This window comes from Rhodamnia argentea, chromosome 6, assembly GCF_020921035.1.
Source record: "Rhodamnia argentea isolate NSW1041297 chromosome 6, ASM2092103v1, whole genome shotgun sequence".
NCBI classification, from domain to species: domain Eukaryota; kingdom Viridiplantae; phylum Streptophyta; class Magnoliopsida; order Myrtales; family Myrtaceae; genus Rhodamnia; species Rhodamnia argentea.
This window is the reverse complement of record NC_063155.1, coordinates 5460168-5476947: the sequence shown is the minus strand read 5'-3', so window position 1 is coordinate 5476947 and position 16780 is coordinate 5460168. Positions and strand designations below refer to the sequence as shown.

Here is a 16780-nt window from a genome sequence, read left to right as displayed (position 1 = left end):
TCCGATTTTTCATTTCTAAGCAATTAGCGTGACTGTACAAAAAAAGCAAATGGGTTTGCACTCCATTATCGTCAGGTATAAGTTCAAGATGCCAACTCAAGTCCTGGACCACCTTTCTACAAGTCCATCATAATCTTCTTATCACCAAAAGAAGAAAAACAAAAAAGATGACACTGTCACCATCTATCTCCTTTACCTCTTCATATTCAATCCATCTTCCCTTGGAGAAGGGGTAGAAGCAAAAAGTGAAGAGGAGAAAATGGAGGAGAAGCAGCAAATTCAGATTCCAAGAGTGAAGCTGGGCAGTCAGGGATTGGAGGTAACACTCTTGCTTCCTTTTTGTCTTGTGAGCTGTCCCTGTTCAACTGAGCAATGAGTTCTTGCCTTGATGTTTTCATGATTAGTAGTTTCGTTTTCAAACTCTAGAGATTGTACCTGATTTTTGTGACAGTTTTCACCTAGAGACTGTTTACAAACTTTGGAGTGCACCATAGTGTTCATAGTCCTTGGCTCCTTGCATTGGTTGATCAGTGTGATCTGGGGTTTGGATTAAGGGTGTGACCAAAGTTGAGGCGATCTCAGTTTGCTACTCGAGCTCAATCGAGCTTGATCTTAGCTCAAGCTCGACTCGATAAAGTGTTCCGTAATAAGCTCGTGCTCGAATCGGCTGTTCAAAAGTAACAATTTTAGACGAGACCACAAGCTAAGCTTGAACTTGAGCTAAGTGAGCTTTGAAAGTATAATGAAATTGGAAAACAAGGTAATACGCAATTCTTGCGTATTTAGATGTGTTGCTGTAATTGGGATATCATAGTTCAGCTATTCAAGTCTAAATATGCTCAATCACATTATCGATTCCCTTCAGTACTCGAACGCCTCGAATTTGAAAGGGTTGAGTTGAGATTGAGTCAGGCTTGTAGCAGTTCAAGATTAGCTTGGCTTGTGTGTGCTCTTAATTCCGGCAAGGGCAAGCGAGGATGGACAAGAAACATGGTCAAGTCATTTCAAGGGAGAAGTAGAGGAACATTTTGTTCAGGACCCTTAGTCTTAGAATAGTGAAGAAATTTTGTCGTCTTCTGATTTTAGAGTAGACATTGAAATAACTTGAAGAGAAGAATACTGAATTCATGCCATCGTCTCATGTTGTGCAGGTCTCTAGACTAGGCTTTGGATGCGGGGGACTCTCTGGTTTCCTGAATGCTCCTGTTCCCCATGAAGCTGGATGTTTACTCATAAAGAGAGCATTCGAGAAGGGCATCACCTTCTTTGATACAGCAGATGTCTATGGTCATGATCATGACAATGAGATCATGATTGGAAAGGTGATGCCAGTTTTAATTAGCTTCAATGCATCAAGATTTTAATCTCTCTGTGATAATTTTTAACCCTGAACATTGTTATGAGACAGACATTTTGAGACTCAGATGATACCTCTTATTAGTGTGTTATGTTGCCTCCTAGTCTTTTTTTTTTTTTTGCTGGTTGTCCTAACTGATTACTTGCTCAGGCTCTGAAGGAGCTTCCGCGAGAGAAAATTCAGTTAGCGACCAAATTCGGCATTGCACTGATGGAGGGGGGTCAAGTTGCCATCAGAGGTACTCCTGAGTACGTAAGAGAATGCTGCGAAGGTAGTCTTAAGAGACTTGGTGTTGATTACATAGACTTGTACTATCAGCACAGGGTGGACACCACAGTAGCGATAGAGGATACTGTAAGCACTGTCGAATCATGGTGTTTCTTCACATTGTTTTCTAGCATATGATCATTTTTCTCCAACCCAATTGCAATTTGCAAAATCGGTTTAAGCTAAATCAATTGCAATTTGTAAGATAGATGGGAGAACTCAAGAAGCTGGTGGAGGAAGGGAAGATAAAGTACATTGGTCTGTCAGAAGCTAGCATCAATACAATAAAGAGAGCTCATGCCATTCATCCAATCACAGCTGTGCAAATGGAGTATTCTCTGTGGACTCGGGAAATCGAGGACGAATTAATTCCACTTTGCAGGTCTTCTCCAATTATCCTCAAGATGCTTGTTATTTGTCCCTTCAATATGTCAAGGAAGTGAGGCAGTTTTTACGTGTCTTTCAATTTCAGAGAACTTGGCATTGGGATAGTCGCATATAGCCCTCTAGGTCATGGTTTCTTTGGCGGGAAGGCGGTTGTTGAGAGCTTGCCCGCGGAGAGCGTGTTGGTATGTTTTTTCGCAATTTACTTTGGTGATATCGATCATTAGTCTATTGGCAAGAGAATCTGAATTATGTTACCTTCAAGCTTAATTTTATATTAGCATCAACAGCAGCAAGCGGGTGAGCAATCCTGCTACAAGCTCAATATACAGCAACTAATGGCCTGCATAGTAACCATTCTCATTCTCCGATTCCGATTCTGGAAATAAGAAAGGATGAGAATCGCGTTTGGTAACGCAAATAAATTTGATTATGATTCTGTTCTCAGAATCGGTTTTAGAAAATCGAAATCGGTTTTAAAGTAAAATCCAGAACAAAAAAAAAGTTGATTCCGGAAAAAGAATCACTTTTGAGAATCACAAAACAAAATGAATTCTCACATCTCTCACTTTTCCCTTTTAGTTCTCTCATCACTTTTCCCTCAACCTAATAAAAATAAAATTTAAAATTTAAAATTTTAAAAAAAATTGGATTTTTTTTTTAAAAATCACCAAAAATTTAGAAAATCCCTAAAAATAGAATAATCTTATATTAGACTAGTTTGACTCATTTTCATAAATTTGAGCCTAAATTTCATAGATTTCACTCTTACCGTAAAAAATGTCACGAAGATGATGGCATCCAACATGTGGATGATAACATATATACTCGTAGTAGTGAGTCACAAAATGTAAACATTTGCACGTAGAGTTGAATCTAAACACCCACTTGGATTTAGGACAAAAGTTGCAAAATAATAGTGAAGAACTTGTACTTCGTATCAAGGAAGATAATTTGTTTTTTTTTTTTGTTAGTGGATAATTTGATTATTTGGCTTCTATGTTTGTATGTATTTTGGATAATGCAACATTTAAAGAAAAAAAAATGAGTTCTTAATATGGGGACTTTCTCATGCTTTAAACGAACTTCAAACGTAATGTATTAAAATTTGTATTTCATTTATGACATGCTAAAAAAAAAATGTATTTTAAATTATTTTAGTATGCATTGAAAATTAATCTTCAATTTAGAATGAAATTTTTACAAATTAACTACATAGTTATTTAACTTAAATGAGAAAAATTAGGAAGAGAAACAATTTTTTGAAACAGAAATTTTGTGCAGTTATCAAATGCGTTTCTATTCCAGGAACAGAAATTTTGGGCAGTTACCAAATGCGTTCTGATTCTCTAAAACTCATCCAGAAACGTAATCAGAAAAAGTCATTTTAATCAGAATCAGTTTTAAGGAACAGAATGGTTACTATGCGCAGCCTAAGAAAACCAAACGAGAAGTCCCCATCTTTTGCCTATCTAAGCATACTTTTCTCTTCACATTCAAAGAACCACTAAGCCTTTCTATAATCAACCTCTTCATTCCCAAGAGGATTGAATTAGAGCTTGCAGAGAGAGTGGGATTATGCAGAAGACCTTTTGCTGCCTTGGAACTTTTTTTTTTTGGATTTCTTGGTTATGTATCAGTTGTAGTTTGTGCTTCTATGCTGATGTCTATGGTTATATGATAGGCTATGCATCCAAGATTCACCGGGGAGAACTTAGAGAAGAACAAAGTTATATATCAAAAAGTTGTCGACCTCGCTGCAAAGCATGGCTGCACCACTCCTCAACTGGCCCTAGCGTGGCTTCTTCATCAAGGGATTGACATTATCCCAATACCAGGTAACTATTTTGAGCAAACAGTGCGTCACATTGTAATATATTTAGTGTTACTATGCTGATAGCCGTTGAATTTTGCAAAGTTAGGAGGTCTGTCAAATCAGGCAATTGTTGGTTTTCCCATATTTATCACAAACGTTTTAACTTTCAGTTGCCACGATATATAGGGACCAGAAAAGCCGAGAACCTTGAAGACAATATTGGATCAGTGGGAATTAAGCTTAGCCAAGACGAGATGAGAGAAATTTGCGATGTCATGGCCATGAATGAAGTAAGTGGTGAAAGAGAGGTGGAATTATTAGCCAAGCATTCATGGAGACATGCAAATACCCCAGCAAGATAAGGCGTGCTGTAGATAAAAGATTGGCCATGCATTTGCTCGATGGAGTTACTTTGTCGCGAGGAGAATATTGTAGTGAAATCGCCAGATCGGTGGTTGCGATATCCGCATTTCGGTCTTAACATGGGGAGCCTAAATAAATCATGAGAATAAGTGATGTGGCAGACATTGTATGTTGCTCTGTTGTTTGAGCTTCTTGTGGTAGACACTGTAGTGTGTGTGTGTGTGTGAATGTTGGGATTGAACAAGCAGAGGTGTCCTGTCTTAAGGTGGAGATGCGTTGCCTGTGCTTTATTCTGACTAATGTTTCATCAGTTGTGCAACAGCGAGGTTCGGCTAATGGAGCACGACACGGTTAGCTTCTCACTGATAGATAGATAGATAGATAATATTCGGTGCACGGAGAATGTTGCTTAGAGCGCCCGTTAATCTTTCTGTGGACATTGATTGATGTCTGCTTCAGATAAAGACCAAGAAAAATGTTCCTTTAGCTGAAAATGTTACTTGAAGTGCTTTGGCGAATTGTCCCGAACTCGAACATGTCTACTTGATCCTTCCAATGACAAGCATGTTTGATGCCAAATGAGCGGTTCAGGAAAAACACCTGATATGTTATCAATTTTTGGATTACTTTCCCCAAGTTTGTTGGCAAGTTCTTTGCTATAGCATGCTTCTGCCATTGCTTATCAAGATACTTTGTACCAAATTCTACAATGAAGTATAGTCAAAATAAAAAATTGTCCCCACAATGTGAATTGTAGGGTCTGAGATTGATAATTGGTTTTGATACTAGGAGTTAATGCTTTTCAAAATCGGAATCCGTATACCTCCCGACGAGGACAGGCGTAAGCAATAGAAGCACAATACCTGCGTCGTAAAAAGAGAGATCAAATATATAGTTAAACTCATTACAAATCTAAAGGGACCTAGCAGAAACTAAAGGTGCTTCACAGCATATTTGTGATGATGTGCATGTAACGACCCGGTCCAATGAGGGCATGAAGTGTTCGCATGAACTAGAGGGTCTAGATAAGGAGCGGCTCCTAGCAGGCTTTTAATATGGTGATAGGGTAGGAATGAATGAAATCCCACTTCGCCTGGGTGTGGTGAGATAAAATGCTATATATATGTGGCACTTGTCTTAACTTGCAACGAGATAACATCGTTGATAAGTGAGACTTAGGCGTTCCATAGACTTCAATTTTCATTGGGAGGCGCGATATTCCTTAAGCTGTCTTAAGTTGATGCTCATGAACCGTCAAACAATCCCACACTACAAAAAAACACGGATTTAGCCACGAAAAATTTGCGACGAAAAACATTCGTTGCTAATTTCCGACGAAAATAGCGACAAAAATAATATTCGTCGCTATTTGCGACGAAATTAGCGACGAATAAATTCGTCGCTAATTAGTGACGAATAAATTCGTCGCTAATTAGTGACGAATATAGCGACGGAAACAAATTTCGTTACTAATTTGCGACGAAAATAGCCACGAAATATTTTTCGTCACTAATTTCCGACGAAAATGACCACGAAATAGTTTTCGTCGCTAATTTGCAACGACAATAGCCACGAACAATATTTCGTTGCGACGAAAATAGCGACAAAAAAATTTCGTCGAACATTAGCGACGAAAACGGCCATGAAAATATTGTTCGTCGCTATATCCTTTGCGACAAAAATATGATTAGTCGCCAATTAGCGACGAAAATTCACATTTCGTCGCTAATTAGCAACGACCACCTTTTTTCGTCGCAAATTCACTAGAAAAACACCTATTTAGCCACGAACAATTAGCGACGATAATAGCGACGAATCATATTTTTTGTGACGGATTTAACGACGAATTACTTCGTCTCTAATTAGCGACATAATTAGCTACGAATATATTATTTGTCGCCAATGTGCGACGAACTAAGCGACGGAAAATAAGTCGTCGCCAATTTGCGACGACCCTAACGACGAATAAAATATTTGTAGCTCATTTATGACGAAAATAGCCATGAAAAAAGTTCCGCCGCTAAGTGGCGACGAAATTGGCGATGAAATATCTATGTGACACATTTGCGACGAAAATATCCATGAAAAATTATTCCGTCGCTAATGTTTAATGCAGACCCTTCATATTTGATTGCTTGTTGAGTAAATTAGCGACGAATAAAGTGTTCGTCGCTACTGAGCGAGACCTAACATTTAGCGACGACAGTAATATATTGGTTTATTGGTAAATTACAATTTGGCGACGAACATAATAGTCGTAAATAATGTGTTTCATCGCTAATGAGAGACCATCAACAGTTGGCGACGATTTTGAACTTATTGTCGAGAATTAGCGATGAAATGCTAAACATTCGTTACTAATTCTCTCGCTTTAGTAACTCAAAATTGGTACGGCCACACGCTTTCTTCTGCAGGCAAATGCTTTCTGGCTCTTCAACGTTGAAAAGAAAAAAGGGCGACTCTCCTTTTGAGAAAAAAGTGTGGGTCTCCTTTCGAAAGTAAAGAAAGGCTGCAGAAACCGTAAGGAAAAAACAGAGAATAGTGGGAATTTAGCGACGAAATATCAGAACATCGTTGCTAATTGGTGACGAACGTGTCCCTTCGTCGCCAATTGTGTATTATGATTAGCGACGAAATATATTTCGTCGGTAATTAGTGAGGACGTTCTATTTCCGTCGCAAATGTAAAACTTCTCAACCGTTCATTTCCGCAAAGTTATCACTAACGGGCCACCGACATGATGTCACTCCCTCCGGCCACCGACATAATGTCGGTTAAAGCAGATTGAAAAACTTGATGTAAAACCGAGTTCACCGACCATACTAATGAATATTTTTCGTCGCACAATGTTAGCTGACTCTAGCGACGAAAATGACTTTCGTCGCTATTCAGCGACGAAATATGATTTTCGTCGCCAGTGTTTTCTTTGAATTTGGCGACAAATACAGTTGTTCGTCGTAAATTGGCTAGATAGATTTAGCGACGAAATATACGTTCGTCGCAAATTAGTGACGAACTTATGCTTCCGTCGCAAATGGGTTACGTTAAATGTAGCGACGAAAAGTTTTTTCGTCGCTAATTAGCGACGACATTATGATATTCGTCGCTAAATAGTAGTGCTTCATAGATGTCAGAAGAAGTCTCTGGTCACGGAAAAGACAGCACGTCATCAAGAGCCATCATAGCTGCAGGCGCAGCAATTGGCAATACATCAGCTGTGGAGGAGGAGGACTTAGACCGCTTTATCTTCTCTCTTTAAAACCCCTTTACCTTCTCTCTATCCACAGAAGAGTCTTTCGTCGTCCACTCTTTGCTCGCTTCTTGTTTGCCTCCTGTCTTCTCTATTCCTATTTGTGTCTTATGGTAATGATAGAGTAACTTGTTGTTTATTTCACTTTTTTCTTCTATTAATTACCATGAATTTCATGAATGCTAAATAATTTTTTTTTTAGGTACGTGTTCATTTGAAAGACTCACAATCCAAGCGAACATTGGAATTTTCATCATTGACCACTTTCTCCTACAAAAAAATTCAATCGGATACTTCGGTAAGTGTTGTCGACATTGTAACTTTTTGTTATTTCAAAGTAAAGTTGAGCTCATGGATTGAAATAAGTTAAGGTATCTCTGTAAAATATGTAGTAATGCGAAATTAATGATAATATTTGCGACATTTTTTTTTTAATGTTCGTAACGTAATTAGCGACGGAAGAGCGTGGCCGTCGCTAATTTGCGACGGAAAATTTAATTCGTCGCTAATTTGCGACGGACGTGCTCTTCCGTCGGAAATTAGAGACGAACAAAGTTGTCCGTGGCTAATTAGCGACGAAATTTTTTTTCGTTCCTAAATTCGTGTGTTATGCTATTCCTAGAATAAACTATTATATATTTCACCATTTTCTTCTGTGAATTGGCATAAGCTTCATGAATGTCAAGTAATTTTTTTTTTTGGGTACGTGTCCATTTGAAGGCTCGCGATACAAGAAAACCGTGCACTTCTCATCAAACCGAGCGCTTGTTACTATAAAGATTTCAATCAAATATTTGGGTAAGTCTTCTTGACATGGTATCTTTTTCAATTTGAAAGTAATTGTTTCGTCACAAATAGAAATTTAATAAATAGTGGAGATGGTATTTTTCATATTTTATGAAAATTTTTAATATTTACACGTATACAATGCAAAGTCAGAGAGCTTGGATGTATAATAAGAACTTATCCGGACGACGAGGATTGACCGATGAGTTTCAGACTGGGTTGGAACAGTTTTTGGACTTTGCTAGTAGTGAATTTGAGTTTATGGATGGAAGTAAGTTAAGGTGTCCATGTAAAAGGTGTAGTAATAATAAATTTTATGAGTGTGATCAAGTTAGAGAACATCTTTGTAGATTTGGGTTCACTCCGAATTATTATAATTGGACTTGCCATGGTGAACAATTTATATCCGATGAAGAATATCGAAGAAGTGATCAATTTTCAGTTAGGGAAGAATGTAGCTATTATAACCAATTGAACCCATACCAGCGGATGGTGATTGATGCAGCTGGTCAAAACTTCGTTTCAGAAACGAACCATGCGAGTACTAGTTTTGCTCCTACATTTGAACAAGTGGGCACTAGCTATGCATCGCAATTTCAAGAGGCGGGAGTAACGGGTTCCGATGAGAATGTGCAGAATGAAGCTTTTACATCTAATCAGTTCCGGGAAGTATTGAAAGCAGCAGATGAACCTTTATGGGCAGGTTGTGACAACCATACTAAGTTATCGGTGACCGCGAGACCGTTAAACATCAAGGCAGAGCATAATGTGTCCGAGAATTGCTTCAACTCTTTTGTTGACGTAGTGTGAGAAGCAATGCCTCACGATAATATTATGCCAAATGATTTTTATGACATGAAGAAGCTAGTTGATGACTTAGGTCTTCCAGTTGTAAGGATTGATGTATGTAGTGGGGGTTGTATGTTATATTGGGGGAATGATGAAAATGACGAATCTTGCAAATTCTATAACCAACCGAGGTACAAGATTAGCGGGAGGCAAGATCGTAATCAGAAGCGTAGACCATGCAAGCAAATGTTTTATCTGCCTTTAATCCCCGGATTGCAAAGGCTTTATGCGTCTCAAGCCATCACTGAACACATGACTTGGCATGCAAATCATGAAACCGAGGAGGGTTTGATGTGTCATCCTTCGGATGCAGAGGCATGGAAATGTTTTGATAGAACATACCCCGAGTTTGCGATGGAGCCTCGAAACATTAGGTTAAGTCTCTGTGCTGATGGATTTGCCCCATTTGGGAAATCGGGAAAAAACTATTCATGTTGGCCAGTTATCTTAACTCCGTATAATCTGCCACCTGGTATGTGCATGAAGACACCTTATATGTTTTTGACATTGATCATGCCCGGCCCGCAAAATCCGAAAAAATTGATAGATGTTTATATGCAACCATTGATTACGGAGTTATGGCAGCTATGGGATGAAGGTGTTCTTACATATGATGTTTCTACTAATCAAACATTTGTAATGAATGCTGCACTTCTTTGGACGATAAATGACTTTCCAGCTTATGGGATGTTATCTGGATGGAGTACAACTGGGATGTTAGGATGTCCGATTTGTATGGAGAGATCAAAGTCCTTCCGATTAAAACACGGTAAGAAGGCCACCTATTTTGACTGTCACAGACAATTTTTGCCGAGAAATCATACATTTCGAATGAATAAAAAAGAGTTCATCAAAAATAGGATTGAAAGAACACTCCCACCATTGAGGTTGATTGGTGATCAAATTTGGGAGCGAGTGCATGACTTCCCGACTGTTGTTGAAAACCCCCATGGCACGACTTTTGCGTACGGTAGCACACATAAGTGGACTAAGCGCAGTATATTTTGGGATCTACCATATTGGAAGACCCATCTTATTTGTCATAATCTTGACGTCATGCACGTGGAAAAGAATGTTTTTGATAATGTCATCAATACTGTGATGGATGTTACTGGAAAAACGAAAGACAACTTGAATCCGAGAAAAGATATGAGAGTTATTTGTGATCGACCAGCATTAGATGTGGATGCAAGCAGTAGGGGACCAAAACCAAAAGCGGTTTACACTTTGAATAGGGAGCAGAGACGGGTTGTCCGCCAATGGTTGAAATTTGTGCAATTTCCTGATGGATACGCTTCGAACCTCGGGAGATGTGTTGATTTGAATGAATGCAAGTTGACTAGTATGAAGAGCCATGATTGCCACATATTTATGGAAAAACTAATTCCAATAGCTTTCAAAGAACTTCTACCGAACTTTGTATGGGGCGCTATCACAGAGTTAAGTAATTTTTTTCATGATATTTGCTCAACTGTGTTAAAAGCATCACACATGGAGAAGCTGGAGAGAGATATTTCAATCATTCTTTGCAACTTAGAAAGGATATTCCCTCCATCGTTTTTTGATTCAATGGAACATTTATTAGTTCACTTGCCTTATGAGGCCAAAGTTGCGGGTCCCGTCCAATTTCGCTGGATGTATCCATTTGAAAGGTAAAATATTTCTTTAATAAATTTGAAATTACTTTATCACTTATTATATTCTTATTAACTTTTTCATATTGCAAGTAGGTTCTTATATCATTTGAAGAGAAAAGCAAATAACAAGGCATGTGTTGAAGCTTCAATTTGTAATGCATATGTTGTGGAAGAAGTGACAACATTTGCATCATACTATTTTGAGCCGCACGTGCATTGCAAGAGGCAGAGAGCAGGAAGAAATGATGAGGGGCCCATTGATCCCAATTGCAAACCATTCTCTATTTTTAATTATCTTGGTCGACCAAGTGGCGCATGTAAGTGTCGTTATTTAACGGACCAAGAATGGCGAGCAACTCATACATATATTTTGCTGAATTGTCCGAAAGTGGGGCCATACTTCAAGTAAGTGTACTTCTACAAATATATTTATTGTGTTTCAAACATTTGCTAATATTTAAATGGTATTTGTTAATAGGATTTTTCAAACTTCAATGTATGGACTACCACCAAATAAGTTTGACCGTTTGTGCGATGAACAATTTGCGACATGGTTCAAAATATATGTAAGTTGGTTATGGACTTATGTAAGTTATTAATGTTCTAGAAATCATTAGTTAAAAAATATTGTGTTAACTTTGCATGTGTGACTTCAGATTCACAGCAATCATGATCAAGTCGAGGAGCAAGGATTGCTATATCATCTGTCATGGGGTCCACAAACAAGGGTACGAACTTGGCCAGCATATTTCATAAACGGGTACAATTTTCATACTCGAGAGTACGGAACGGGAAAAGCCACAATGAATAGTGGTGTGTGTGTTCGGTCATCCAATGGTAGTAGTGCGAAAGATGATTTTTATGGCTTGTTGGATGAAATCATAGAGATAGAGTACCCTGGACCATTAATGCGGGTTATATTATTTAAGTGCATGTGGTTCGACCCCGTCAGAGGAATGAAAGTGCATAGGAAGTTCAATATGGTTGAAGTAAATCACAAGAAAAGGTTTATGAAATATGAACCATTTGTCTTAGCACAACAAGCAATTCAAGTATATTATGCATCATATCCTAGTTTAAAACGCGACAAAGGCGATTGGTGGGCTGTATGTAAAACCAAAGCACGAACGAAAATTGAGGCACACCGGAAGGATACAGCGTATCAACAAGAGGAAGTTTGTAACACGGTTGAAGTTGAGGAATATAACATTCTGACTTTACGAGATCCATGTGGAGCAGTCATAGATGTGGATGAAACTGAAATTCGCGAATCAAATGTAGATGGTGATGAAGAATCTGATTTTGGGACAGAGGATGAAGATGATACTCATGATGAAGATGAAGATGAAGATGAAGATGAAGATGAAGAAGAAGATCAAAACGAAGACCAAAGTCAAGATGAAGATGATGATGAAGACGAAGATTAGACATTTTGCCAATTTTAACTAATTATGTATACTTATTATTATTAGTATGACGTTTCTTACTTTAAATTTTATTTTATTATTACAATTTTTTGTGAATAGTATTATATATTTTTATTGTTTTGATGTGGAAGACAATTGTTACGTGTCGCCAAAGTTAGCGACGAATATATATTTCATGGCCAATTTTGCAAGCAAAACCAATTTCGCGCAAAATTTATACAAAAAGGAATTCGTTGAAGCAATAGCAACGAAAAGTAGGTGCGCGTCGCCAAATTAGCGATGAATAATATTTTCGTCGCTAATTTGACAAGTAAATTGGCGACGAAAACCTTGTTCGTCGCTACAAATTGTTTGAATAAAAGTTAGTGACGAAAAGCATGCTCGTCGCTAAATCACAATATTATTTAGCGACGAATACGTAATTCGTCACTAATTAGCCACGGAAATCCAAATTCGTCGCTAATTTACGACGGACAATATTTTCGTCGGTAATTTGCATCACATTAAATAGCGACGAAAAATATGTTCGTCGATAATTAGCGACACATGTTGTAATTCGTCTCAATACAAGTTAGTGACGAAAAGCATTGTCGTCGCTAAATCACCATTTTATTTAGCGACAAACACGTAATTCGTCGCTAATTTACGACGAACAATATTTTCATCGGTAATTTGCTTCACAGTAATTACCGACGAAACATATGTTCGTCGCTAAAGACTAAAAATAGTGACGAACTATTGTGTTTGTCGATAATTAGCGACGCATATTCTAATTCGTCGCGAACCACATACACGTAAATTAGCGACGACAATGTTGTTCGTCGCTATTTTATTTGTATGTTTTCTGCGACGACAATTTTGATTGTCACTAATTAGCGACGAAAATGTTATGTCATCGCTAAACGTCCACTTTTATATTCGCGACGACATGCCTATTTGTCGCTACTTTACTTGAGTGAATTTAGCGACGAAAACTATCTTCGTCGCTAATTACTTCTATATTGGCGACGAAACGTTTTTTCGTGGCTAATTAGGGATGGGCATTTTTTTTCGTGGCTAATTAGCGATGGATATTTTTTTGGGTAGCTAATTAGCGACGAATATTTTTTTTCGTCGCTAATGTACGGTGCCAATTAGCGACGAACAGATGAGTCCGTCGCTAAACAAATACTAATAACTTCATCACCGAAATGCCTCTTCTTGTTTTGCCGTGTGGAGAAGAACCCTAATCGCCCCAATGCGTCCACTTACATCCTTCTCGCTCGACGCCTCCCGCTCGCGGTCTTAGCCTGAGTGTGGGGTGTAGCGTCCCTCTCCCGCTCCGGTTTGGCCGTGTGGAGAGAGTGTACTTCAACAAGTGTTAGAGCTTGGACTTCGAGAGCAGGAGCCGCTGGAACCGATCTGGCCAAACCATCGACGGGCGTTCACGTCGAGTCACCCGCTAATTTGGCTATAGCTCCGGTGCTCGCTCCGTCAAAAAGTTTCTGTCTTTCGGTGGAGTCCAGCGTTGAGGTGAGTCTCCGATCTCCGAGTGGGTGTCACCCTTTTTTGGCATTCCATCTTGCAAAATTTCTGAGTATGTGTTCCGATTGCACTAGGGTAGCGGGATTTGGGAGTTGGTGTCAAACGAACGCAAGCCACATTGTCAAGGGAAGGTGGGTTTGTCGAGTGGGTACTGTAAGATTGCAGCCAAAAGGCCAAATCCTTGCTCCCCATTGACTTGAAATTTTGATTTGTAGCGAAGGTTTAGTCCCGGACCGAATCTGACCAAGGACAAAGCAAGAACGAGTTGTTCCCGCATCTTGATTGCAAAGAGGGCATGTAGGCTGAGGTAATATGTTTCTCCCGAATAGGTTGTCTATGGTCGGGATTGCATTTTGGCATGAACTTTCTGGGTGGGATATCTAAACGGCAAATACTTTTCCTTAACTCGCGGGTTGTGGTATGATGATGAAGCTTGTGCTGTGAATTCTGATGTACGGCAGCTCTGTCCATGGTATATGCACTCGTCACATTAAACCGACCTCATCTTTTTTCCTATCCACACTACTCCATCTTGTGAAAATTGAGTCTTCAAAGGAATCATTACTATTTCACTAATTGTTTGCTCGTCAAATAGCTAGCACAACGTCTGTTCATACCATTAATTTTCCTCTTTCAGGATCAAATTGGCCATTTTGTTTATTCTCCAAACCCCGCTCTCGCCTTTGCTCGTCGCCTCAAGGTATTACCCTCCTCCGCTTGCGTCTCTGCTTGAGTTGGATGAGGACAGTATGCCACTTTCTTTTGCATTGCTTATGGTAACTCAGATTAAGACCATCGGGGTTTCGGTCTATGCATTTCTTTTGTGTTGCTTCTACTAACTCAGATTAAGACCATGTTGGTATAGCTTGGTAGTTGGTGCTTGTGTGTGTTAAAGGAGTGTTGATGTTGGAGGAGTAATGTCGATAGTTATGTGCAGCGAAAGCTCCACATATGCAAAGGAACATTACGATTAACTAACTATTCATTTCCTTATCAGATACAACCATTGATTCTTTCGATTTCTCAAGTTTCTCGCGTGCTCTCCGAACCAAAATGGTAAGCTTCGTGATGTACGTCATTATGTGTCCCGAATAAACTGTTGTGTATTTTTTCTGATATTTCTCTAACATTTCTATTTGTCAGTATTATAGACGTGGAGGTGACATGCGTGGTGCATTTTCACAAGGAAGCCGAGGAGCCCCTTCCCATTCGTCTTCCCCTTGTTCGTCCTCGTCCCCGTCCCCATCCCAGCAATCTTCCCCTTCCCTTTCATCTCGCCCTCTATCTCTACATGCGACTCCTCCATCTGCCTCAGTTCCACCTTCTCCTGTGGAACAATCGAATGATCGGGAGAGCTTAGCTACACAAGATAGCCGGCGTGTCATATGCCCGCAGGGAGACTCGTAAGTACTTCAATATTTTAAGTAAATGTAATATTTAGGGAATCGTTTGGGTGTTAGATATGGATTTAACTGAATTGTCCTTGTTTAAAGATTTGAAGATGCTACGGAGGTCGTGCGGGAACTTAATAAAATAGTGAATAACTATTGGAGAGGCCCGTGGATTAGTTACGGTAGCGCGCCAGAAGAAGTGAAAGAGTTGTGGTGGAGTGAGTTCAAGGTAAGTTTGTTTGAATTTTCTGAAAAACTAAGTTGGGCGTAAATAAAGCAAGTTGTTTTGCTCTTGATTACAGAGGAAATTCAGCTGGGATGAATTGCAAGAGCATGAAATTAGAAGAATATTTAAGAAAAAAGCCGGTGATCACATCCGCAATGTGATGAATAAAGCAAAGACAAAAAAGGTGAAGCCACACTTTATTACCGGTGAAGATTGGACTGAAATGAATAGAACTTGGGAAGGTGAAAAAATGAAGCAAAGGAGTGCACAAAATGCCAAGAATCGAGCTTCCAGTTCGAGTGAAGGGTCTTCTGCATCTGCAACATATGCTGGAGGTTCTATCAACATTGGGGAGCATAGAAAAAGATTGGTAAGTTTTTTAAACATGTTGTAAGTTAATTTAATTCAATTACTCATTTATGTTTCAATTTTGTAGGCACATGATTTGGGGACTGAACCGACGTATACAGCCACATTCGAACGTGTTTTCCAAAAGAAAGATAAGACATGGGTTGGCGACCGAGCGAAATCTGTTAAGGTATGTGAGGTTATACTTTTCACTTTATGGAAAGTACAATCAAAACCATGAATGCTTGCAATATTTTTGTTGATATAGGAAAAATATGATGAGCTTTTAATGAGTGCGGGTGGTGGCGGTGATGGTGGGGCTGCGTCCGAGGTGGCAGCCGACAATACGACAATATGGTTGGAGGCGTCGGGTGGGGTCAAGCGAGGAAAAATATATGGGTGGGGGAACTTGTCAAGGGAATTGGTTGGAAAGGATGGTGGAAGTTCATCCTCCAATGCGGCTGCTTCAAGGAGGAGACGACTGGATGAGGCAACGGCACAACAAGTGAGCCGACCGACACTTTTGCTTGCAGAGAAAGACGAACAAATGAAACGGCAAGAAGAACGATTGTCACAGAAGGATGACCAAATCAGATCTCTGCAGGCTCAAATGGCAATGGTCTTGCAAACCCTCAACATAAATCCGGCTGAGGTTCCTCCTGCACCTCCAGGTAATGAAATAGGTCATCGGCACGACGAGGAGCGGCGCAATGATGATGACATTGATGCTGAGGATCTTCTCCGTGAGTTAATTCCATAAACAACATGTTTGCCGACATCATGGCTTCTTTTTTGTTTGGCAGTCAGGTTAGAACAGTTTTTGCAGCTGTCTATAGCTTTATTGATTTTTATTAGTAATGTGCACAGCTACTTATTTGGTTGCATGCATTGAATCGCAGATTAGCTTAGATATGCATTGTCGGAGAGACTATGCTCGCTTAATTTTGTGCTTGCTAAAGGATGCAACTGCTCATGTTATATGCTCTTGATGCAGATGCAGAGGCTACTGATCCAACTTACTCACTGCTCTCTCAAGCAATGCACAACAATCTGTTAGTGTAGAATTTGGAGGTATTATGTTCGCTGTCCCAATCCGAAGCATCCCTTTTCCATTCATAGACAGATCCAATGACTTGCTTTCTCTAAATTGAGTGA

At 39.4% G+C, this 16780-nt stretch overlaps 1 protein-coding gene across 1 annotated transcript; it reads left to right on the top strand.

Moving 5' to 3' along the window:
• The first annotated feature begins 129 nt into the window (after positions 1-129).
• On the top strand, positions 130-4506 carry LOC115745473 (perakine reductase-like). The gene is made up of 7 exons (XM_030681039.2): positions 130-319; positions 1152-1322; positions 1508-1711; positions 1834-2006; positions 2097-2193; positions 3693-3846; positions 4011-4506. Exons 1-7 carry the CDS (start codon positions 260-262, stop codon positions 4184-4186), a joined length of 1035 nt encoding a protein of 344 aa, XP_030536899.1. The 5' UTR covers positions 130-259; the 3' UTR covers positions 4187-4506.
• Positions 4507-16780: the final 12274 nt, after the last annotated feature.